Source organism: Phocoena phocoena, chromosome 3 (assembly GCF_963924675.1).
Source record: "Phocoena phocoena chromosome 3, mPhoPho1.1, whole genome shotgun sequence".
NCBI classification, from domain to species: domain Eukaryota; kingdom Metazoa; phylum Chordata; class Mammalia; order Artiodactyla; family Phocoenidae; genus Phocoena; species Phocoena phocoena.
In genome coordinates, this window is record NC_089221.1 from 38,458,893 (window position 1) to 38,480,863 (window position 21,971).

At 38.3% G+C, this 21,971-nt stretch overlaps 1 protein-coding gene across 1 annotated transcript in view; it reads right to left on the reverse strand.

Moving 5' to 3' along the window:
* EMB (embigin) overlaps positions 1-21,971 on the reverse strand; it is a 40,854-nt gene that overhangs the window by 9,491 nt on the left and 9,392 nt on the right. The window contains exons 2-4 of the mRNA XM_065875166.1: positions 20,187-20,276; positions 7,503-7,689; positions 7,190-7,278 (exon numbers count right to left, since the gene is read on the reverse strand). Coding sequence (XP_065731238.1) covers positions 7,190-7,278; positions 7,503-7,689; positions 20,187-20,276 — 366 coding nt within the window. The remainder of the gene's footprint in view (positions 1-7,189; positions 7,279-7,502; positions 7,690-20,186; positions 20,277-21,971) is intronic.

The window sequence follows — 21,971 nt, forward strand, 5'->3', positions numbered from 1 at the left end:
CTAGGCCAGTTGGCCATGTGGAACAGAGAAGAAATAAGACACAGAATAAAAGGAGAACTGGAAATTCACCTGAATTCATCTCAGAACCATAGGAATGTATAAAAACACCCCCAAATGTGGAAAAGGGTCCAAACTGAGCCATTTACAGAACACCCAGCCCATCTGAGAAAGGCGATTAAAAGAGATTAAAATGATGAAAAATAAAAGATGAATTCACAGGAGACAAGGCCCAGAAGAATGAAGAAACAGTAGCTTTGAGATGCTGGAGGTGGCACCAATCCATCCTTTAATAACATATATTTAAAAACTTTTCAGTGAAGCTGTAAAATTCTGCTGCTTAAAACACTTATGCAATTCCTTGGCTAAAGCAGATGAATAAGAGTTTGTGGAGAGAAACCAAGATGGCAGAGTAGAAGGACGTGCTCTCACTCCCTCTTGCGAGAACACCAGAATCACAACTAGCTGCTGGACAATCATCAACAGGAAGACACTGGAACTCACGAAAAAAATATACCCCACATCCAAAGATAAAGGAGAAGCCACAATGAGACGGTAGGAGGGACGCAAGGTTGCCCACTCTCACCACTCTTATTCAACATAGTTTTGGAAGTTTTAGCCACAGCAATCAGAGAAGAAAAGGAAATAAAAGGAATCCAAATCAGAAAAGAAGTAAAGCTGTCACTGTTTGCAGATGACATGATACTATACATAGAGAATCCTAAAGATGCTACCAGAAAACTACTAGACCTAATCAATGAATTTGGTGAAGTAGCAGGATACAAAATTAATGCATAGAAATCTCTGGCATTCCTATACACTAATGATGAAAAATCTGAAAGTGAAATTAAGAAAACACTCCCATTTACAATTGCAACAAAAAGAATAAAATATCTAGGAATAAACCTACCTAAGGAGACAAAAGACCTGTATGCAGAAAATTATAAGACACTGATGAAAGAAATTAAAGATGATACAAACAGATGCAGAGATATACCATGTTCTTGGACTGGAAGAATCAACATTGTGAAAATGACTCTACTACCCACAGCAATCTACAGATTCAATGCAATCCCTATCAAACTACCACTGGCATTTTTCACAGAACTAGAACAAAAAATTTCACAATTTGTATGGAAACACAAAAGACCCCGAATAGCCAAAGCAATCTTGAGAATGAAAAACGGAGCTGGAGGAATCAGGCTCCCTGACTTCAGACTATACTACAAAGCTACAGTAATCAAGACAGTATGGTACTGGCACAAAAACAGAAATATAGATCAATGGAACAGGATAGAAAGCCCAGAGATAAACCCATGCACATATGGTCACCTTATCTTTGATAAAGGAGGCAGGAATGTGCAGTGGAAAAAGGAAAGCCTCAATAAGTGGTGCTGGGAAAACTGGACAGGTACATGTAAAAGTATGAGATTAGAACACTCCCTAACACCATACACAAAAATAAGCTCAAAATGGAGTAAAGACCTAAATGTAAGGCCAGAAACTATCAAAGTCTTATAGGAAAACATAGGCAGAACACTCTATAACATAAATCACAGCAAGATCCCTTTTGACCCACCTCCTAGAGAAATGGAAATAAAATCAAAAATAAACAAATGGGACCTAATGAAACTTCAAAGCTTTTGCACAGCAAAGGAAACCATAAACAAGACCAAAAGACAACCCTCAGAATGGGAGAAAAATATTTGCAAATGAAGCAACTGACAAAGGATTAATCTCCAAAATTTACAAGCAGCTCATGCAGCTCAATAGCAAAAAAACAAACAACCCAATACAAAAATGGGCAGAAGACCTAAATAGACATTTCTCCAAAGAAGATATACAGATTGCCAATAAACACATGAAAGGATGCTCAACCTCACTAATCATTAGAGAAATTCAAATCAAAACTACAATGAGATATCATCTCACACCGGTCAGAATGGCCATCATCAAAAAATCTAGAAACAATAAATGTTGGAGAGGGTGTGGAGAAAAGGGAACACTCTTGCACTGCTGGTGGGAATGTGAATTGGTACAGCCACTATGGAGAACAATATGGAGGTTCCTTAAAAAAACTACAAATAGAACTACCTTATGACCCAGCAATCCCACTATTGGGCATATACCCTAAGAAAACCATAATTCAAAAAGAGTCATGTACCAAAATGTTCATTGCAGCTCTATTTACAATAGCCCGGAGACCTAAGTGTCCATCTTCGGATGAATAGATAAGGAAGATGTGGCACATATATGCAATGGAATATTACTCAGCCATAAAAAGAAATGAAATTAAGCTATTTGTAGTGATGTGGATAGACCTAGAGTCTGTCATACAGAGTGAAGTAAGTCAGAAAGAGAAAGACAAATACCGTATGCTAACACATATATATGGAATTTAAGGGAAAAAAATGTCACGAAGAACCTAGGGCTAAGACAGCAATAAAGACACAGACCTACTAGAGAATGGACTTGAGGATATGGGGAGGGGGAAGGGTAAGCTGTGACAAAGCGAGAGAGAGGCATGGACATAGATACACTACCAAACATAAGGTGGATAGCTAGTGGGAAGCAGCCGCATAGCACAAGGAGATCAGCTTGGTGCTTTGTGACCGCCTGGAGGGGTGGGATAAGGGAGGGTGGGAGGGAGGGAGACACAAGAGGTAAGAGATATGAGAACATATGTATATGTATAACGGATTCACTTTGTTGTAAAGCGGAAACTAACAGACCATTGTAAAGCAATTATACTCCAATAAAGATGTAAAAAGAAAAATTAAAAAATAAAAATCACAGTAAAATCAAATCCCATAACTGTCGGATGGGTGACTCACAGACTGGCGAACACTTATACCACAGAAGTCCACCCACTGGAGTGAAGGTTCTGAGCCCCACATCAGGCTTCCCAACCTGGGGCTCTGGCAATGGGAGGAGGAATTCCTAAAGAATCAGACTTTGAAGCCTAGTGGGAATTGATTACAGGACTTCGACAGGAGTGGGGGAAACAGAGACTCCACTCTTGGAGGGCACACACAAAGTAGTGTGCGCGTCGGGACCCAGGGGAAGGAGCAGTGACCCCAGGGGAGACTGAACCAGACCTACCTGCTAGCGTTGGAGGATCTCCTGCAGAGGTGGGGGTGGGGGGTGGGGGCTGTGGCTCACCATGGGGACAAGGACACTGGCAGCATGAGCCCTCCCAGAGTCTGTCATTAGCCCCACCATAGAGCCCAGGTAGTCTCCAGTGTTCGGTTGCCTCAGGCCAAACCACCAACAGGGAGGGAACCCAGCCCCCACCCATCAACAGTCAAGTGGATTAAAGTTTTACTGAGCTCTGCCCACCAGAGCAACAGTCAACTCTACCCACCACCAGTCCCTCCCATCAAGCCACTTAGGTAGGCTCATCCACCAGAGGGCAGACAGCAGAAGCAAGAAGAACTACAATCCTGCAGCCTGTGGAACAAAAACCACATTCACAGAAAGACAAGATGAAAAGGCAGAGAGCTATGGACCAGATGAAGGAACAAGATAAAACCCCAGATAAACAACTAAATGAAGTAGAGATGGGCAACCTTTCAGAAAAGGAATTCAGAATAATGAGAGTGAAGATGATCCAGGACCTTGGAAAAAGAATGGAAGCAAAGATCGAGAAGATGCAAGAAATGGTTAACAAAGACCTAGAAGAATTAAAGAACGAACAAAGAGAGATGAACAATACAATAACTGAAATGAAAACTACACTAGAAGGAATCAATAGCAGAATAACTGAGGCAGGAGAATAGATAAGTGACCAGGAAGACAGAATGGTGGAATTCACTGCTGCGGGAACTCTGGATAAAGTAGGACACACAAAATCTTGGGGTTGAAAGAATTCAAGTAAAAGATGGTGAAATTGCTGATTCAGACTAGTGTCTAGGAAGATGAGGTCTAGGAACTACTCAGTGAAAGTGAAAACCCTATGGAGTTGTAAATCTTAGAGATTTATATTTGCATATTTATGGACTAGAAAACATTAGCCTGTGTCATTTTTGGCTCAAGGATGTTTAGGTGTTATCAAATTGGGAAAAAGATTCTTCCGTATAGTCAAAGACAGCGAACTAGGTTTTAGCACTGGGGTTTGAAGCTTAAGTTCAAACTGATTCTATTACTGTGCTCTTCCATTTGACTCCTTGGATGCTTCCCAGTGAGGACAGATGGCTGGGCCAAGGCAGGTTTCATAGCACTTGGTACTATCAGAATCTCACCATGTCTTCCAAGAAGTTCTATGTCCTATTACTTATGCTTTACCAACTAAGTTTCTGCATCTTTTTACTAAGAGATTTTAACATTGATGGTTATTATAGAAATTTTCAGCATCTACCTCAGAATATTTGACCTACTACTAAAAAACATTGCAGACCACCACCCATCTTTCTTGGTGAAAGGCAGTCAGTGACATTAGCAGTTGCAAGCTTCCAGTGTGACTTTGGCTTTCTCCCCTGTACTGTCATCAACAGCCAAACACACAAAGTCAGCAGGTTTTTCCACACTGCACTAATCAGTGATGTTGAGGCCCTTTTATAATCTTGTAGTAATAAATCAACCAGTTCCCATAAAGGCAGAAGGAGGGACTTTGCTGATAAATTGTTCTGAGGACTCAGGCTCATGCACTTTAGTTGACTCATGTGATCGATAGCAGAATTTTTTTTTTTTTTTGGCTCAATTTTAAAGGGAGGATAAAACAGGCTTTTCATCCACACTCAGTTGAACAGATAATCCTCTTCTTAGGAAAAGCCATAAGCAATCCATGTGGAAAAGAGTAAAATAGGATATTTGTAAAAATAAAAACATACACCATTCTAGAAGCCTTACAAGATCTAAGTAAATAATAACTGTAATATGAATTGTTCTGCAGATGCCTTTAAATTGTACTCAACTGAAATGATTCCTCCAAGCAATATTCAACTTCGATAAATTAAAGAGAATTATTATTTTACCAAAGAAAATCTGGAAGGGCCCAACTTACTAATTGTATAAAAATCTTTAAGATATAGTACATACTTAAAAGTTACATTGTTAAGTGGGCATTTAAAACAAATAATCTGAACTAAACTGCTTTAAGAAAACTATAAAAAGAAAAAAAGTAAATATTCAGTGGCTCTTTGCATTCCTCAAGCACTTGATTTCAAACCTAGACCTTGTGTAGGTGCTTCTGACACCAGCCAGCATCAACCTAGTTACTCAAAATAGATACAGATCAAGAGGCCTTCTTTAAGACTACTTGGCATTAAATTTATTAGTACACTGAAAACTAAAATGCTTCTGTTAATCTTCACATTAGAGCCTAGAATGATCACTTACAAGTAATAATTTAATTTATCATAACAGTGCTAATAAGAAAAAATGTAATATATTCGATATTTAAACTTTGAACAGGCATGACTAGTACATATTTCTAGAAAACAGTGGTATTTAGAAGAGGGGAAAAAGCAATTTTTTTTTTTTTTTTTCTGTACGCGGGCCTATCACCGCCGTGGCCTCTCCCATCGCGGAGCACAGACTCCGAACGAGCAGGCTCAGCGGCCATGGCTCACGGGCCCAGCCGTTCCGCGGCACGTGGGATCCTCCCAGACTGGGACACGAACCCGTGTCCCCCGCATCGGCAGGCAGACTCCCAACCACTGCGCCACCAGGGAAGCCCAAAGCAATTTTTAAAGTTGAATCTCCTGGAGGCACTTTGAGCCTCAAGATTTGATGAGTATTTCCTCAAGACCTGTAGGCCTTCTTTACACATTTAAAGGAGACACATAAAATGTGTACTAGGATTGTGTGTTTGTGTGTGTGTATGTGTGTCCATGTGTTTAGTAGCTGTTAGTTCATTAGGATAGAAAGGCGGGGGCAAGAGAAAAAGACTGAGGAAAGAAAAAGAAAAGGGAAGGTAAGAAAAGGAATAAGGGAAGGAAATGTATATGATATATCTATCCTTCACTAGGTTAAATTTGGCAAATGGAGGAAAGAAGGTTAAAAGAGCACGTACATGATCAAAATAATCAAAAGATGATAATAGTTTCTGCCTTTGCAGAGACCAAAGTGCATAAATACAAGGATTTATTATATTTACCCAGTAGGAATATTTATAAAACCACAGGAAGGAAATGAGTCTGAGTGCAGAGGGACTATAGGGAGGGATGAAGGAGGGGACCATCTGAAATCATGGCAGTGATGAGTCAGGCCATTCTGCTACTGATGGGACTTTGGGGATAGAATTCGTATTTTGTCATAGCAGCTAGCTGGATTTCACAATTTTTGGGAAAAAGTAAACAATTTCTCATGTGTGCTGGTAAATTAATGTGAAGCAAAGCCTAAGATAGGTAATATGGCAACAGACTGCATTTCCCAAATACCATCAGGGACAGTGACATTCACTTATCTATCAGAGAATATGGGTTTTTCATGAAGATAATTACCCAACTTGAACAACTAGTCTCTATTATGAGATTGAGACCTTTAAAGTTTTGGTTTAATGATGGTAAGAGTAAAATACTTTGAGTTTATTTTCTCCTGTGGGGGAGAACTGTGGATTACATTCTGGGGTTTGTCCTTACTTGATGAAATCAAAAGCAGGCAACCTTTGTGCGTCTCCAAATTATTTTTAAATTTATGGGTTCCTAAAATCCCAAGTCCTGGAGCCACTGATACAGAACACCAAAGTATATTCTCACAGTCTAGGAATGCAATAAGTCAGACACCTAGAGGAGTATCATAAAAGGTCTGAGTTGGGAGGGCTAAATAAATAAATAAATTCAAGAGACTGCCACAAGAGAGGTACAAATAACCTGGCAGCCTGATCTTTCAAACTAAAACCTGTGTTTTAAACTGGGGGAGGGAGCACTGGGAAGACACTGTGAAGCTCCATTTTCAAGGTCACCACTTATGATTCAATAGAAAGCACATGATGCCTTTTTTTTAGCTCTATTTTTAGTATTGTAATAATAATTTTAAAAATTGAGGATTTATTTGTTTATTTTCTACCACAACAATTATTTTGTGAACACAACAGGATTTTAGATGATGGCATAAGATCCAAGACCTTTACATAATGGTAAAGATTTATCTCAGCCCAAAAACTAGATATTTTCTTCCCGACAAATTTGAGGATTTAGAATTCTAAGAATATAATGTTAAAGTTATTACTCTACAAATTATTAGTACTGACCTTTGAAATTAAATGTGCCCCTTTGTTCCTTTTTCTCCTCAAAGAAACAAGAATAACTTCCCATTTGTTCGCTATTAACGATGGTGAACCTAAAGATAATTTAAGTTATTAATGCAGGCTTAGTTCTCAAAAAACTCTCCTTAATGAAAATGAAAGACTCAGCCATTAATCAAAATTTAAAGATGAAAATAATTTGTAAATGTGCAAATTAGAATATTAGCATAACATTCAAGTGACAGCAAAGGAAAGGATGCTCATTCAGGAAAATATTTAATTTCATCTAGCCATACAGGTTAAAATTTTGTTTACTCACATGTATTGGGTATACAGGATGCTTCCTGTTGCATTGATGAGATAGTTATTCTCAAGTAGTTCATCACCTTTTTTCCAAGTCACATTTACTGAATTCAAATCTCCAGATGTCATGAATTGGCATGTGAGTTCTATATTAGAAGGTCTTTCTAAAGTGATATTTTTTTCGACTGGCATATCGGAATGTTCTGTTTACCACAAAAGAAAACAAACAAACAAAAAGATGTTGTAAAAGTTACATTTAGGGGAAATCCAAGATATAAAAAAGTTTAAATAATCAACAATAGGGCTATATCAGCAGTTTCCTAATGTAACAACAGTGCTATATCAACAGTTTCCTAATGTAATATTCCTTTGAAGAATTATTCCTCTGTAACATATATTTAGTTCCCTTTATTATTTTCTTTCATAGGCACAGCTGAAGAAAAGTTTTGTTACAACAGTAATGGAATCACAAAAGCCTAACGCTGTGATCTTAATCTGCTTAAACTCACTAGCTGACAAGGATACAGGGGGAAGAGTACTGCTGAAAGAAGTGCCATGTGCTCTGACAGTGTAGAAACAGTACAACTGTAGAAACAAACAGAAACTAGTAAGGAGAGAAAGGAGTGACTGTTTCAGCTCCTTTCAGTAATCATGTTATTGGTAGTTACTACAAGAAAGTTTTGTGTGTAATGTGGGTTTGTGTGATATACTAATTCTATCATTCCCAGTCTTCTTACTCCTTAAGAATTTGTAGGGAGGGGATAAAGATACAGTCGTGAGACAGAAGAATTTAAATAAACATCTTGCAGTTCTGAATTTTCACTGCATTTGAAATATCAGTACAAAGCCATTAGGTGATATATCTATATATAAATATGTAGGTATAGATATTGATATATATATCCAACTTAGAGCCAGCTGTTTAAAATTTTGAACAGTGGTAAATAAAGAAAAAAATATCAAGTAAGCACACTGCTCTTCCTATACTAAATGTACCACTGGTAACCAAATAATAAAGGAAGATAACTTTCTCTTTATAGAATTCCAGCAAATAAATGAAGAAATCATAGAAATACAGTACAATGATGCAGGAAACCCTGGTGAATCATGAATCCAGTCATTTTGCATCAACTACTGCAATCATCTCAAAAACAGAATTGTGTGTCTCCTGAGGAGGAACACCCCACTACCTAAGAAGTAATCTTGTCCAAAAAAAAAAAGTAAAGTGGAAGGGGGCAGAGCATGGGCTCTAGGCACTCAGGCAGTAGTTGTGGCACGCGGGCTCAGTAGTTGTGGCTTGCAGGCTGTAGAGCACAGGCTCAGTAGTTGTGGCACACGGGCTTAGTTGCTCCACGGCATGTGGGATCTTCCCACACCAGGGCTTGAACCTGTGTCCCCTGCATTGGCAGGCGGATTCTTAACCACTGCGCCCCAGGAATGTACACCTATGTAATAAAACAATTTTAAAAAGCAAGGAAGTGACTATACAAAAGTCAGAACAGTGATGGTTACTTTTAATGGGAAGGAAAGGGCTGTGTTTGGGAGAGGGCACTGCATTATATAAACATTTCTCCATCTCACGCTCAATAGTATAGTATCATTAAAAGTAGAATGCAGAGCCAAACTGTAGAAAGAAAAAAAATAGAACTTAAAATAGCATAACATCACTTTTAATTACATTTAAAACTTCACAAAAGTGCTTCCTTAAGCAATGACTACGTGCAAAGTTTTGCCAACAGTGAAGTACAACTAGTGTGACGTGCTTTGTGAGCACATGCTTGAAATAACTGCTCGTGTAATTCTAAAATTGCTGAATTCAATTTTATGCCCAAAAAGTAAAACAAAACAAAACAAAAACCCTAGCTATGGGAAGACCTTAACAAAATTCAATTATACAGGGAAAAAAATTGAGTCAGTAAAACTGAAGGGATTTATACATTTCAGCATATGTACATGCAGAAATTATACTAGGTACTAGTAATAGGAGAAAATGTTTCAAGATCTGCTGTATTTGGTTCTGAGCTTCTGTTTTCTATAAATTTTCCTCACTTCATCTTTAGCTCTATGACAGCCTTAAAACTTAGTCCTGTCTGTCAAAGAAATTTACTTCGTTAGCCAATTTCTTAAGAGTTTTCTACACACAGTCTCTGTCCTCATCCATGTTCTCATTTCAATATAGCATATTCTAGTATCTTACCACATTACAGAAAGTGCTTTCTCTTGGGTTAAAAACGGCCTATTTAACCTGATGACCTCTTTTCAGAGCTCATGTTTTGTTTGATGTCTCTGAAATATCAGATGTTGCCAGAGACTACCTACTCCTAGAAATTCCCTTTACTTCACTCCTATTTCATGATCCTAACATTCTGCTAGCCACACCAATTCTTCCAACTACCCCTAAATGTTGGTCTCCCTTGGGACTTTGCTCTCTGGTCTCCTTACTTTTCTGTTTGACACTCCCATGTTGGATTCAACTATTATTTCTAATATCCTTTATTTGTGAAACTCTTGGCTCCTTTCAAGACTTCCTTCTTGATCCCCAGGCCCACAGCTCCAGTTGCCTACTGAGCATCTAAACCTAGATATCCCAAAGGTTCTTCAAACTCAAAATATCCGAGGGAGATGCATTAGCCTTCTCTTCTCCTGACCCCTAAGATTAAATCACATCCAGTAGAATTCAGTCGATTCTTACCTCTGAAATGTCAATCAAATTTGCTCAGTTGTCTCCAACTCTTCTTACTGTAGGGCTTTGATGGGGTTGAGAACATGCTATCCCTAAAATATGGCACCTTGGTATACTAAATGTCTTAAGCTGAAGGAGTTTGTGAAAATAGCAGAAGCAGAAAGGTCACTCTGACATTCCCCCTGTGCTTCTCCCTTGAAACAGGTCATAAAACCTTCATGGGAGAGGTGCCTTCTCTATAGCTGGGGGAAAGGAGCATCCTTATCTCCACAGACAAAGGGACACATAGAGAATTCTAACAAATAGGATTTGCTAAATTTCCACCAGTTTATTACACTTATCTCATACTCTCTGATCTATCATATTCTCCCACAACTCTCCACTCTTCATCAAGCCTAGCATAAAAATACTCAGATTTAACTGTTTCTTTGGGTCCTCCTCTCCTTATGAAGGATGCTGTGTCACATAAAACTTAAATTAATTTGTATGCTTTAATCCTGTTAAACTATGTTTGTCAGTTTAATTTTCAGATCCAGTTAGGGACCCTAAGAGGGTCAAGGAAAACTTTTTCCTCCCCTACACCTTCATTACCTTTCACCAGGATGAGAAAAATGACTTCCTAACTTCTCTTGGCTACAGTTTCTCCTCCTCTACATGTTTTTTTTAACAACACCAAAGTTGTCCTTCTAAAGTAAAACTCAGATTATTATTCTACTCTGATTAGGTACCTTTAATTTGCCAAAAAAATTATACTTTTTTTTTGTTTTTAATTCGTGGTAGTAACACAAGACCTACCCTCTTATCTGTAGGCACAATGTTGTACAGTAGCTCTCTAGAACTTATTCACCTTGCTTAACTAAAACTTAGACATTTGACTAATACCTCCCCATTTCCCACCCCTCCCCAACCCCTGGCAACCACCACTCTATTCTTTGCTTCTGTGAATTTGACTGTTTTAGATACATCATGTCACAATAGCCAAGATGTGGAAACAACCCAAACGTCAATGGATGAATGGACAAAAACAATGTGGTGTATACAAACAATGGAACATCCCTCATCCTTTAAAAAGAAGGAAATTCATTTGGCAATATGCCACAACATGGATGAACCCCAAGGACACCAGGCCCAATGAAATAAGGCATCCAGAGAAGGACAAACACTGCACGATTCCACGCATGTGGAGGGGTCTGCATTTTGGCAGTCTCTGCTCATAGTAGTTACAGCCTTTTTTTGGTACTGCATGCCTCCTTTGAAGACTGAACTGGTTTGGTTTATCTTCCTGCTTTGTGTATGAAAGGAAAGCTTAGCTTATAAATAAAGAAGAGGCCTCAGGAGGTCAAAATGCCTAGGACGCGTGGTAGGTGGACCATCACTCAACTCTACAAAAGACTCTTTCACATCTGGCAAAACTCTGCTTTAGGAATAAAATCTTTGTAGACGTCTGTGAGTTTCCTCCCTAGGTCTGAGCTGAGCTGATTCCTGCTGGATGCTGCTCAACCCAAGTCTAACTCGTGCAGGGTTCCCCTGCTCAGAACGAGGAGGCCCAGGCCTCGCTCCAGGGCATGGAGCTGTAAGAGGCTCCGGCAGTCAGAGCACCCAGAAAAGGCTGTTTGACCCTCGCATTATTTCTTTGGCACCTCGTGAGGCTGATGACAAACTTTCCTGGGGAGAACTGGCAGGGAGATGTAGCTGCATTATCACCCCTAGCAGGAAACAGTATAGAGATATTAACATTCCAGAAGGTGATTCCAGGGCACTGTGCTCTTCTTGGTGATGTGGTTCACTGGAGCCTCCTAAGTTAGAATATGAATTATTACCCCATTTCACAAGAGAGCAGCCCAATGTCAGGGGCTCTGTGCCTGAGGTTACTTACAGGGCAAAACAAAGTATATTTATATTGAACATCTCAGTTTCCCCATTTATAAAATGGGACAATACATATTTCATAAGATAGTAGAAAGGATTAAATGAACTATCATAAGAAAAGTATTAGTAGTATAGTAATTGCTGAATAATTACACACTTCCTCCCTATCACCATTTCTCATTTGGGTAGTATAACAAAAGTTATCATGTATGTTGCTAAAAGTTATACATTGATTATATCATTTAATCTTCACCGAAGTTCTACGGGGTAAGTACCATTATTCTCATCACTATTTCATAGATGAGAAAATTGAGGCAAAGAGAGGTCGACTATCTTGCCCAAAACCATGCATCAAGATAATAACAGAAGAGAATCTCAAATTTAGGTGTGACTGAGTCCAGATTCTCACAACCAACTCTCAAAGATATGAAATGCTCATGACAGTGAAATTAACTTCTTCATCACTTTCAAACTACTGAACCAAGGTTTCAAATGAAAGAAAACATTAAAAGAAGATGAAACAAATTTATAATTTAGCAATGTGATGATAGATGATGTCATCAACTTTTTTTAATTAAAAAAAATTTTTCTCTTCCAGTTTGAGATATAATTGGCATACAGCACTATATAAGTTTAAGGTGTACAGAATAATGTTGTGATTTACCTACCTTATGAAATGATTACCACAGTAAGTTTAGGGACCATCCATCACTTCATAGAGATACAAAATAAATGAAAAAGAAAACATATTTTTTCCTTGATCAACATATTTTAAACATTCATACTTTCAACTAAATGCTTCTATTAAAACCGCAATGTAACCTTTCTTCTTGCCAAGCCATCCTCCAAGCCCTAATTGTTATCTCACTGTTTTTTATACTTCGCTGATGCTTCTGCAGCCTGATTTCCTTCCTGTCAGGAAATCACAAGCATCAAAAATACGTAGAAAGTTTTATCCCTAATACTAAAATATTTTTTGGTTAGCCAGAAAACTAATGTGTCCATTTAACTCAATGGACAATGTTTCAACTTCCCCAAAACTCCACAACTGCAATGCATTTCTGCTGTTTTAGAATGTTATAAAAACATCCATGACATCGACATTTCCAAGACCATACCCATTTGCTCGGTTTCTGAACTACACTTTTAAAAAGAATGTTCTTTAAATCATACAGTAATTTACCTCTGTCTAAATACTCTCTTAAAAATTTAAGGGTAAGCTGGGACAAAGAGAGTGGCATGGACATATATACACTACCAAATGTAAAATAGATAGCTAGTGGGAAGCAGCCGCATAGCACAGGGAGATCAGCTCGGTGCTTTGTGACCACCTAGAGGGGTGGGATAGGGAGGGTGCGAGGGAGGGAGATGCAAGAGGGAAGAGATATGGGGATATATGTATATGTATAACTGATTCACTTTGTTGTAAAGCAGAAACTAACACATAATTGTAAAGCAGTTATACTCGAATAAAGATGTTAAAAAAAAAAGTATATGGACCTTTCTTAACACAAACCAGGGGCTTCCCTGGTGGTGCAGTGGTTGAGAATCTGCCTGCTAATGCAGGGGACACGGGTTGGAGCCCTGGTCTGGGAGGATCCCACATGCCACGGAGCAACTAGGCCCATGAGCCACAACTACTGAGCCTGCGCATCTGGAGCCTGTGCTCCGCAACAAGAGAGGCCGCGACAGTGAGAGCCCAGCGCACCGTGATGAAGAGTGGCCCCCGCTTGCCACAACTAGAGAAAGCCCTCGCACAGAAATGAAGACCCAACACAGCAAAAATTAATTAATTAATTAATAAACTCCTACCCCCAACATCTTCTTAAAAAAACACAAGCAACCTGATTAAAAAATTGGCAGAGGACCTGAACAGACATTCTTCCAGAGAGACATACAGATGGCCAACAAGCATGTGAAAAGATGCTCAACATCACTAATCATCAGAGAAATGCAAATCAAAAGCACAATGAGATAGCACCTCACACCTGTCAGAATGGCTATTGCCAAAAAGACAACAAATAGCAAGTACCGGTGAGGATGTGGAGAAAAGGGAACCCTTGTGCACTATTGGTGGGAATGTGAATTGGTGCAGCCCTTACAGAAAACACTATGGAAGTTTCTCAAAAAATTAGAATTACCATACGATCCAGCAATTCCACTCCTGGGTATCTATCCGAAGAAAACAAAAACACTAATTCAAAAAGATATACGTACCCCTATGTCCACTGCAGCATTATTTACAATTGCCAAGATATGGAAGTAACCTAAGTGCCCATTAATAGATAAATGGATAAAGAAGATGTGGTGTACGTACACACACACACACACACACACACACACACACACACACACAATGGAATATTACTCAGCCATAAAAAAAGAATGAAATCTTGCCATTTGCAACAACATGAATGACCTAGAGGGTATCATGCAAACTGAAATAAGTCAGACAGAGAAAGATAATTACTGTATGATTTCACCTATATGTGGAATCTAAAAAACAAACGAACAAACATAACCAAACAGAAACAGAGTCACAGATACAGAGAACAAACAGGTGGCTGCCAGAGGGGAGGTGCGTATAGGGTTGAGAGAAATAGGTGAGGGAGATCAGGAGGTATAAACTTCTAGTTACAAAATGAGTAAGTCACAAATGTGAAATGTACAGTGTTGGGAATATAGCCAATAATAATGTAACATATTTGGTGACAGATGGTATAGACTTAGCTATACTTATAGTGGTGATCATTTTGAAATATATAGCAATATCTAATCACTAAAATGTTCTCCAGGAACTAACATAGTGTTGTGGAATCAATTATACTTCAAAAAGAAACTCATAGAAAAAGAGATCAGATCTGTGGTTACCAGAGGCAGGGGTGAGGGGAAGGGAAACTGGATGGTGGCCAAAAGGTACAAACTTCCAGTTACAAGATAAATAAGTACTAGGGATGTAATGTACAATATGAGAAATATGATTAACACCTGCTGTATGTCATGTTAATACTGTACTGAACGCTGGAAATATGCTAAGACAGTAGATTTCAAGTGCATTCTACACATACAAAAAATGGTAACTGTGAGATGGTATGTTAATTAGTTTGCTTGACTGTAGTAATATATATATCCATATAGTCATGTTGTACATCTTAATTATATAGTGTCTATTAAAAATTATATATATATGGAAAATTTTAACTATAATAGATAACCTAAGTCAAATGAGATCTAAATCATCACAGGTGATAATAGAGTATCATAAAAATACTAATTCTCCCCCAAATTAATCTATAGATTCAGTGAAAAATCAGTCAAAATCCAAAAAGTATTTTTTATGGAACTTGATTACAAACAAAAAACCCACATGAAAGAGTAAAAGTCCAGGAAATAGGAAAAGTTATCTTTTAAAAAAAGAACAGGGGCTTCCCTGGTGGCGCAGTGGTTGAGAGTCCGCCTGCCGATGCAGGGGACACGGGTTCGTGCCCCGGCCCGGGAAGATCCCACATGCCGCGGAGCAGCTGGGCCTGTGAGCCATGGCCGCTGAGCCTGCGCATCCGGAGCCTGTGCTCCGCAACAGGAGAGGCCACAACAGAGAGAGGCCCGCGTACCGCCAAAAAAAAAAGAACAGAAGTATAAAGTATAATGTTTCAAAAATTAATATTTGTTAGTGCTGCTAGATAACACCTAGAAAATTAATGGAATAAATAAGCAGAATTTTTCAGAAGCAAGTTGGAAACTATTAGTGGATCAGGAAATCAATTTGGTAGTTACCACCAGATTTGTTTTTTAATGGGTTGTAAGGAAAGAGAAATTATCAAGTGTAACACATCTATTAGGTGTGGGTGTTGCTTGACGTGTGGGTGCATGCATGGTAGTGCATCAGTTTACAAGGTAAGTTGTTCCTTAGTGTAGCACTATAAAAAGTCTGAAAAACATTGAAACAGTAGAGACACAGAATAGCATGTGGGAATTTGGAATACAATTAGTGTGCTATTTCATAGCAGTAGGAAAAAGAACTGTTCAGTAAAGGGTGTGGGGACATTAGCTATCTATATAAAATAGTAATAAAGTTAGTGCTCTATCGCACACAATACGTAAAACCATATTTTAAATGGTTTAAAAACTGAAGGTTAAAAACTCCTATTAAGAACTCCTATGAAAATATTAGGAGAAATGTGTAAATGAAATTTCTACACAATAAAAAACACCATGTAAAATTTTAAAGACAAGAAAGAACATTTGCAACTTTTATAAAAAGTACAGATTAGTACTCAAAATGTATAGCTGTCTCATTTACATAAATTGAAGAATTTATAAGCCCAATAGGAAAATGAATAAAGGGTATTAACAGATAAACATACACAGATATAAGTATGCCTAACTCCAAGATGCAAATTAAAACAATAATAGTACAGTTTTTCACACTCAGAAAAGCGAAGAGTTTAATACTGTCAAGGTTGGTCAGGATCTAGAGAAAATTATACTCAAATATGCAGATGGGGGAAGGGGTAAATTGTCAGGCTACTTTGGAGGGCAGTTTGCAAGTATGTATTAAAATTAAAATGTGCATAGTTTCTAACTCAGCAATTCTACTTGTGGCAATTATTCTAGAGGAACACACACAACCATGCCCAGAAAGAGATATGTAGAAGTGTTCATTGCTCATGGTTTACAATAGAAAAAAATTTAAACAAACTCAGATCTAGTGGGTAGAGGCCAAGGATGCTGCTAAACATCCTACAGTGCCCTGAACATGCTCCCCCCAACTCCAGCAACAAAGAGTTATCCAACCCAAAGTGTCAATATTTATGCTAATGAGAAACCCTAGTGTAAAACAAAAGTTGCTAACAGCCACTACCAATTGTGTTACTATGGGCGATCCCTCTTCTACCTTCTCTTTCACTCTCTGTGTATATTAGGATTCACATTTTTTTTCTTCTGTACATCTACAGTCTACATAAGATTTGATAACTGGTGGTCTGCTTCTGAGAAACATCCTAAACATGTGCACCTCATTGGAGTCATTCTGGGATCTTCCCTGCAACAAAGTGTCTGAGCAGCCAAATGTAAGGGACTCTCGCTTCTTTTCTTTTTTCAATCTGATTGACCAGGCACTTGAACCAGGAATCTGAATGGTCCTAATACAACTTCTTGTCTAGCTGGTCTAAGCAACATAGCTGCCTTTCCTGACCTTGACTAATCTTCCCAAATTTTACTCCATGCCTTAATATACGTATCTGTAGCTCCAATGCCTGCTTTGTCTACCTCCCTGTCTCACGAGGTCCTTGCCAGGCCAGCTGCTCACATCTCAAAATGATAAATAAAATGTGCCCGTGGGGAGAGCCTATGCCAACATTACCAGGGTAGTCAAGAAAGCTCCCAGCTGATGCTTTGGTTTTAACCTCTTGGGTTAAACTATAACACACTAATGGAGGCACCAAACACTATAATATGCACAGAGAAAGAAAAAAATAAAACAATAAAGAAATACTCTAATTGCCATAATACAATGACTTCTGAATATTGACATTGGGAAACCTAGCACAGTCATGTTAAAATAGTCCATTATTAAAAGATCAATTTTTGAAACACAGTGACCTCAGACAACTGGAAAAAAAAAAAAACACTTCATGCTTAGTGAAGTCAGTTATACTTTTACAAAGATATCCATCATCTCAGCAAATGCAATTTCCAAGACAAACCTATTTAGCAAAGGGCAATCAAAATACCTTTGTTTTCATTGTTTTTGAAACTTCTTTCCATAGTCTCATAGCGAATCTAAGTTTCCTTAAAATAGGTATAATTGTATTAATAACACTGCTGAAAGAAATGAGTAACTGGGCATTAAGAAAGGCTGCAAAGTATGATGGTTAATAGCGTGGCTAATAGCGTGGCGCCTGGTGTCAGACAGTCTGGGTTCAAAATCAAACACCCAACTTACCACCTGTGACCATGGTCAGTTCACTTGATCTCTTTGTGCCTCTTTTTCCTCATCTGCAAATTGCAAATAGTAATAGTACCCATTGCTTAGGGTTCTTATGAGGTTTAAACTAAGTTATATGTAGAAATACATACATGGTACATAGTCGATACCATATGTCTGTTAAGTAAATGATTAGCAGTATTTTTAAAACATAAAACAAGTAAACAATTAGGCTTTCATGAACCAAAGGTCATGTTTTTCACTCTCCAAGGCACAGGACCTGTTTCCCAGTCTCAAGCATCTTTGAGGAAATGTGCTATGAACTGGGCCAAAAGTTGTCATGCTGGTCCAGAATCTGCAACTAATGTACTACATTTGCATCTCTGTAAAAAAAAACTTTTATCCCAACAGAGAGATCAACTTCTAAAATGGCCAGAGGGGAAGAGAAAATAAGTAACAACACAGAAATGTTAAGCGCAATTCAAGTAAACAATGATATGACAAAATATGAAAACATTCTATTTATGAAGTAGATTAAAAATCCTGATGGTAACAATAAGAAGAAAGCCTATGGTTCCTAATAAGCATAAGTATGTCTTCAGATTTAAATTCTATATTTCAATAAAGGCAGTTCCTAAGACCAAACTTCTTGATGGGAAGGCAAACAGAACAACAAGGGTCACAGTTCAGAGATCCTGTGTTTCGAAATTAATGTCAAATCTTTTCTTTTGTCAAATAAAAACAAACCTAGACTTAAATAAGGAGAGACTTTATTCCAGAAGTCTATTGCAATAGGGAAAAATGCTCCAAGCTTTGGATCTACAAGTATCTCACTGTCAAATAGGAAAAGACTTTTATAGGGAGGGGTAAGCAGGCTAGCAGGAACTTTTGAGAAGAAATGAGGCAACTGTTGGGTAGAAGCAGACAGCACAATTGGGCTGTGGTCATGCATTTACTGCTTGCTCAGACTTGGGGCATGCCAAGTTCAGGGGTCTGGGAGGAAGAGAAAAGCCTGGCTAAAGTTTGATCAGGCCAAAGCTGAAGGTGAGTGATGGACAATTGTGAACACCTGCTCTCATGAATACTGTAGGAATACTGGTACCAGAATAAAAGAGTGGTTAGGAGTGAAACCCTCCAAACGGGTTAAGTAAATAACCAACCTGACATCAACTAAAAAGCCCAATTTTTGCTCTCCCTTTGGGCACCTGACCCTTTTTTTCCCAGGCTCCAGCTACACAGGATAAGTGAGGGGTGTGCTGCTGCCAGCATTACCAGGCCAATCAAAGGATTTGCAAACTTACGTTTTCACATAAATCTCTCTTAAAGAAACATTCCATCCTAACAAAGGAAACCAACAACTAGAACGCGCAAAAAGTAAAAGAAGAAGTAGCAACACAGGAGTGTTGTAATTACTCTTTACAAGTAGGAATAAGCTCCAAATACTAGGATGGGGACATCTGGGAACAAACAGGAGTTGCACAAAGTCATAAAAATGTTCTCCTACCAGAAAACTCACTGCAAATATTCCACTGGTATCAGATTGGGGGGAGGGGCACACCTTTAATTCATATTAAACAGAAATAGAGAAACCGTTCTTAAACTAGAGGACAGTTAAAGCCTGGACATATAATTGGATGAAACTTATTAGTGACTTAAAAAATAGGATTAAAATTCTAATTATACTTTTGATATTGTTGCTAAAACATAACTACTCTTGCTCATTTAAAGAACTCTGAGATTACTTTTAAAATACTGGAATCCAAAACTGTGAAAAGAGAAAGCAGACTTGAGTTTTATGTCAGGATTCTTCGCTTGATTTTCCATAGCAGTCATAGATAACATCTTTAATTTTTTGCCTAAAGGCCTTCCAGCAGATACATGAATTCTCCTCTCAGTGAACAGTGGTTTGAACAGATGTACCAGCAAGGTGTGATGAAAACCGAAGAGCATCTGCACATCAAAATGAGCCCTCCTCTCGTCCCAGGTGCCCTCCTTCTAGAGAGCATTTAACCCCCATGCCTGGAAAGGCTGCCTCCTCCCTCACACAGGGCACGTCAGCCTGGTCGCACGGGACCCCATCACACTGTATTATGACTGTATAAGGTACTGGTGTGTCTCTCCTGCCAGTCTGGCAGGCTTTAGTACTTCATAATTCATACAGTAGCTTAATTAAAAATGAAAAATTATCTGGCATTATATTATTTGAAACACAATACACTTACCAGTCAGTGATATGTTATGACTCTCCAAGGAAAGGTTAGAGTATTTTGCCATCATTTCTTCCCGGACAGGTAGGCTTGTGAAAGATGCAGCTGTAAGAATAAGAACATGTGATTACATATTATTATCAAGGTTAAGTGACTGTCTAAAAGCTAGTTCACAGCAGCTAAAATGGTATATTGTATACTATTAATGAAAAGTAATGTTTTCAGAAAGCTCTGATTCACTAGGTCTTACACGCTCCACAGACATTCAGAAACACACTGAGCTATTAAATATAACAAAATTTCCAATTTTTCTATGTTCTTTTCTTACTGAAAAATCCCTATTGATTACATCAAATGGCTTTTAAAAAAAATTTCCTTATCCTAAAATTCATAGTTTCTTTATAAAACATAAATGAAGATATGGAGAAATTAGATAAGAGTGCCAGGGGAGAAAAAGGACATAGAAAGGCAGAGAGAAGATGAGAGCACAAAAAGGGACAGAGAGACCAAAATAAAGGGCATAAAAAAGGAATAAGAGAGAGTGCACCGGGCGCTAGAGGACAGAGAACATAAATGGATGGACAGGGAGAGTCTATGCTGCTCTGTTTTCCAGCTATGGTGATGGTCCAGTGTGTCCTCTACCAAACCAACTTTCCATTTTTCTGTCACTTATGTCTTCTTTCAAAAACGTTCATCGAAGAAACAAGGTTTCCATTTCCACCTGTCCCACTCTCCTCAAAGATTCTTTTTTTTTTTTTTTTTAACACTAGCTACTGTTTTTTTGACTTTAGGACACAGACCTTACCTCCCACGAAAACTACCCCAACTTTACCAAACAAGTCAGAGGAGAAAGGCTCATTATTGTAAACTTGGCTGCATTCTTAAGACCCTTCATTCACTTTAAATTAAACCTGGGCCTTTTTTACACCACATTTTTAATACTGTGCTCAGAAAGTTATTCCTAGTGCAAGATTAGATTTCTAGTTCTTTTTCTTACATGTATGAAAAATGTTATCAAAGCAAGTGATCATTTTTGTTGCTTCAGCTTACACACAGCTTTTCAATATTGCCTAATAAAAAAAACCTACCTCGCAGAACCTAGCTCTCCAATTAGCCATATTCCAGAGCTTTTATCACTTCTAATACAGTCTTGGAAGGTGGGATGCACTTTCCCATAAAATAATCCTTTAACAAATAACATACCTAAATCATACCACCCTCTGACAGTGATTATTTAGGAAAATATGCCCTGAGTTTCTCACTAGGCTGTCAGAAATACAAAACTTCTCCTCCACCCACACCTAATATTCATTCATTCCTATTCTCTCTCTCTGTCACTCTCTCTCAAGCACACACACACATTGCCAAAAAGTCATCTATCAATATGAAAATTCTTTTTCTCTATTATTGGGCATAGCTCACTTACAGGTTGCAGGAAGCCAGGAGGGAGCAGCATCTGGGAACAGCAGATGGGAAAGAAAGAACTGTTCTACTCTATCATCTGTTCTGTGAAGCTTGCAAACATAAGCTTTGATATCTTTGCTTCCTTTGCTAGGGAGACCTTTTTTCTTGGCCTAGCCTATTGCAGAGCAGAATGCCATCATGAAGATCTTCACCACACTTTTTATCCCCGAAACAAGCTCATAACCCTTTTGAGATGGTCTGACTATTATTATTATCATCATTATTCATAGTCACAGTATCAGCAATAGTAAGGATGACGTAAGCTGGAAAAATGCTGTCATTCTGATTCTCATTTCACTTAAATACGTGAACACATACAGCATACATGCTTGATGC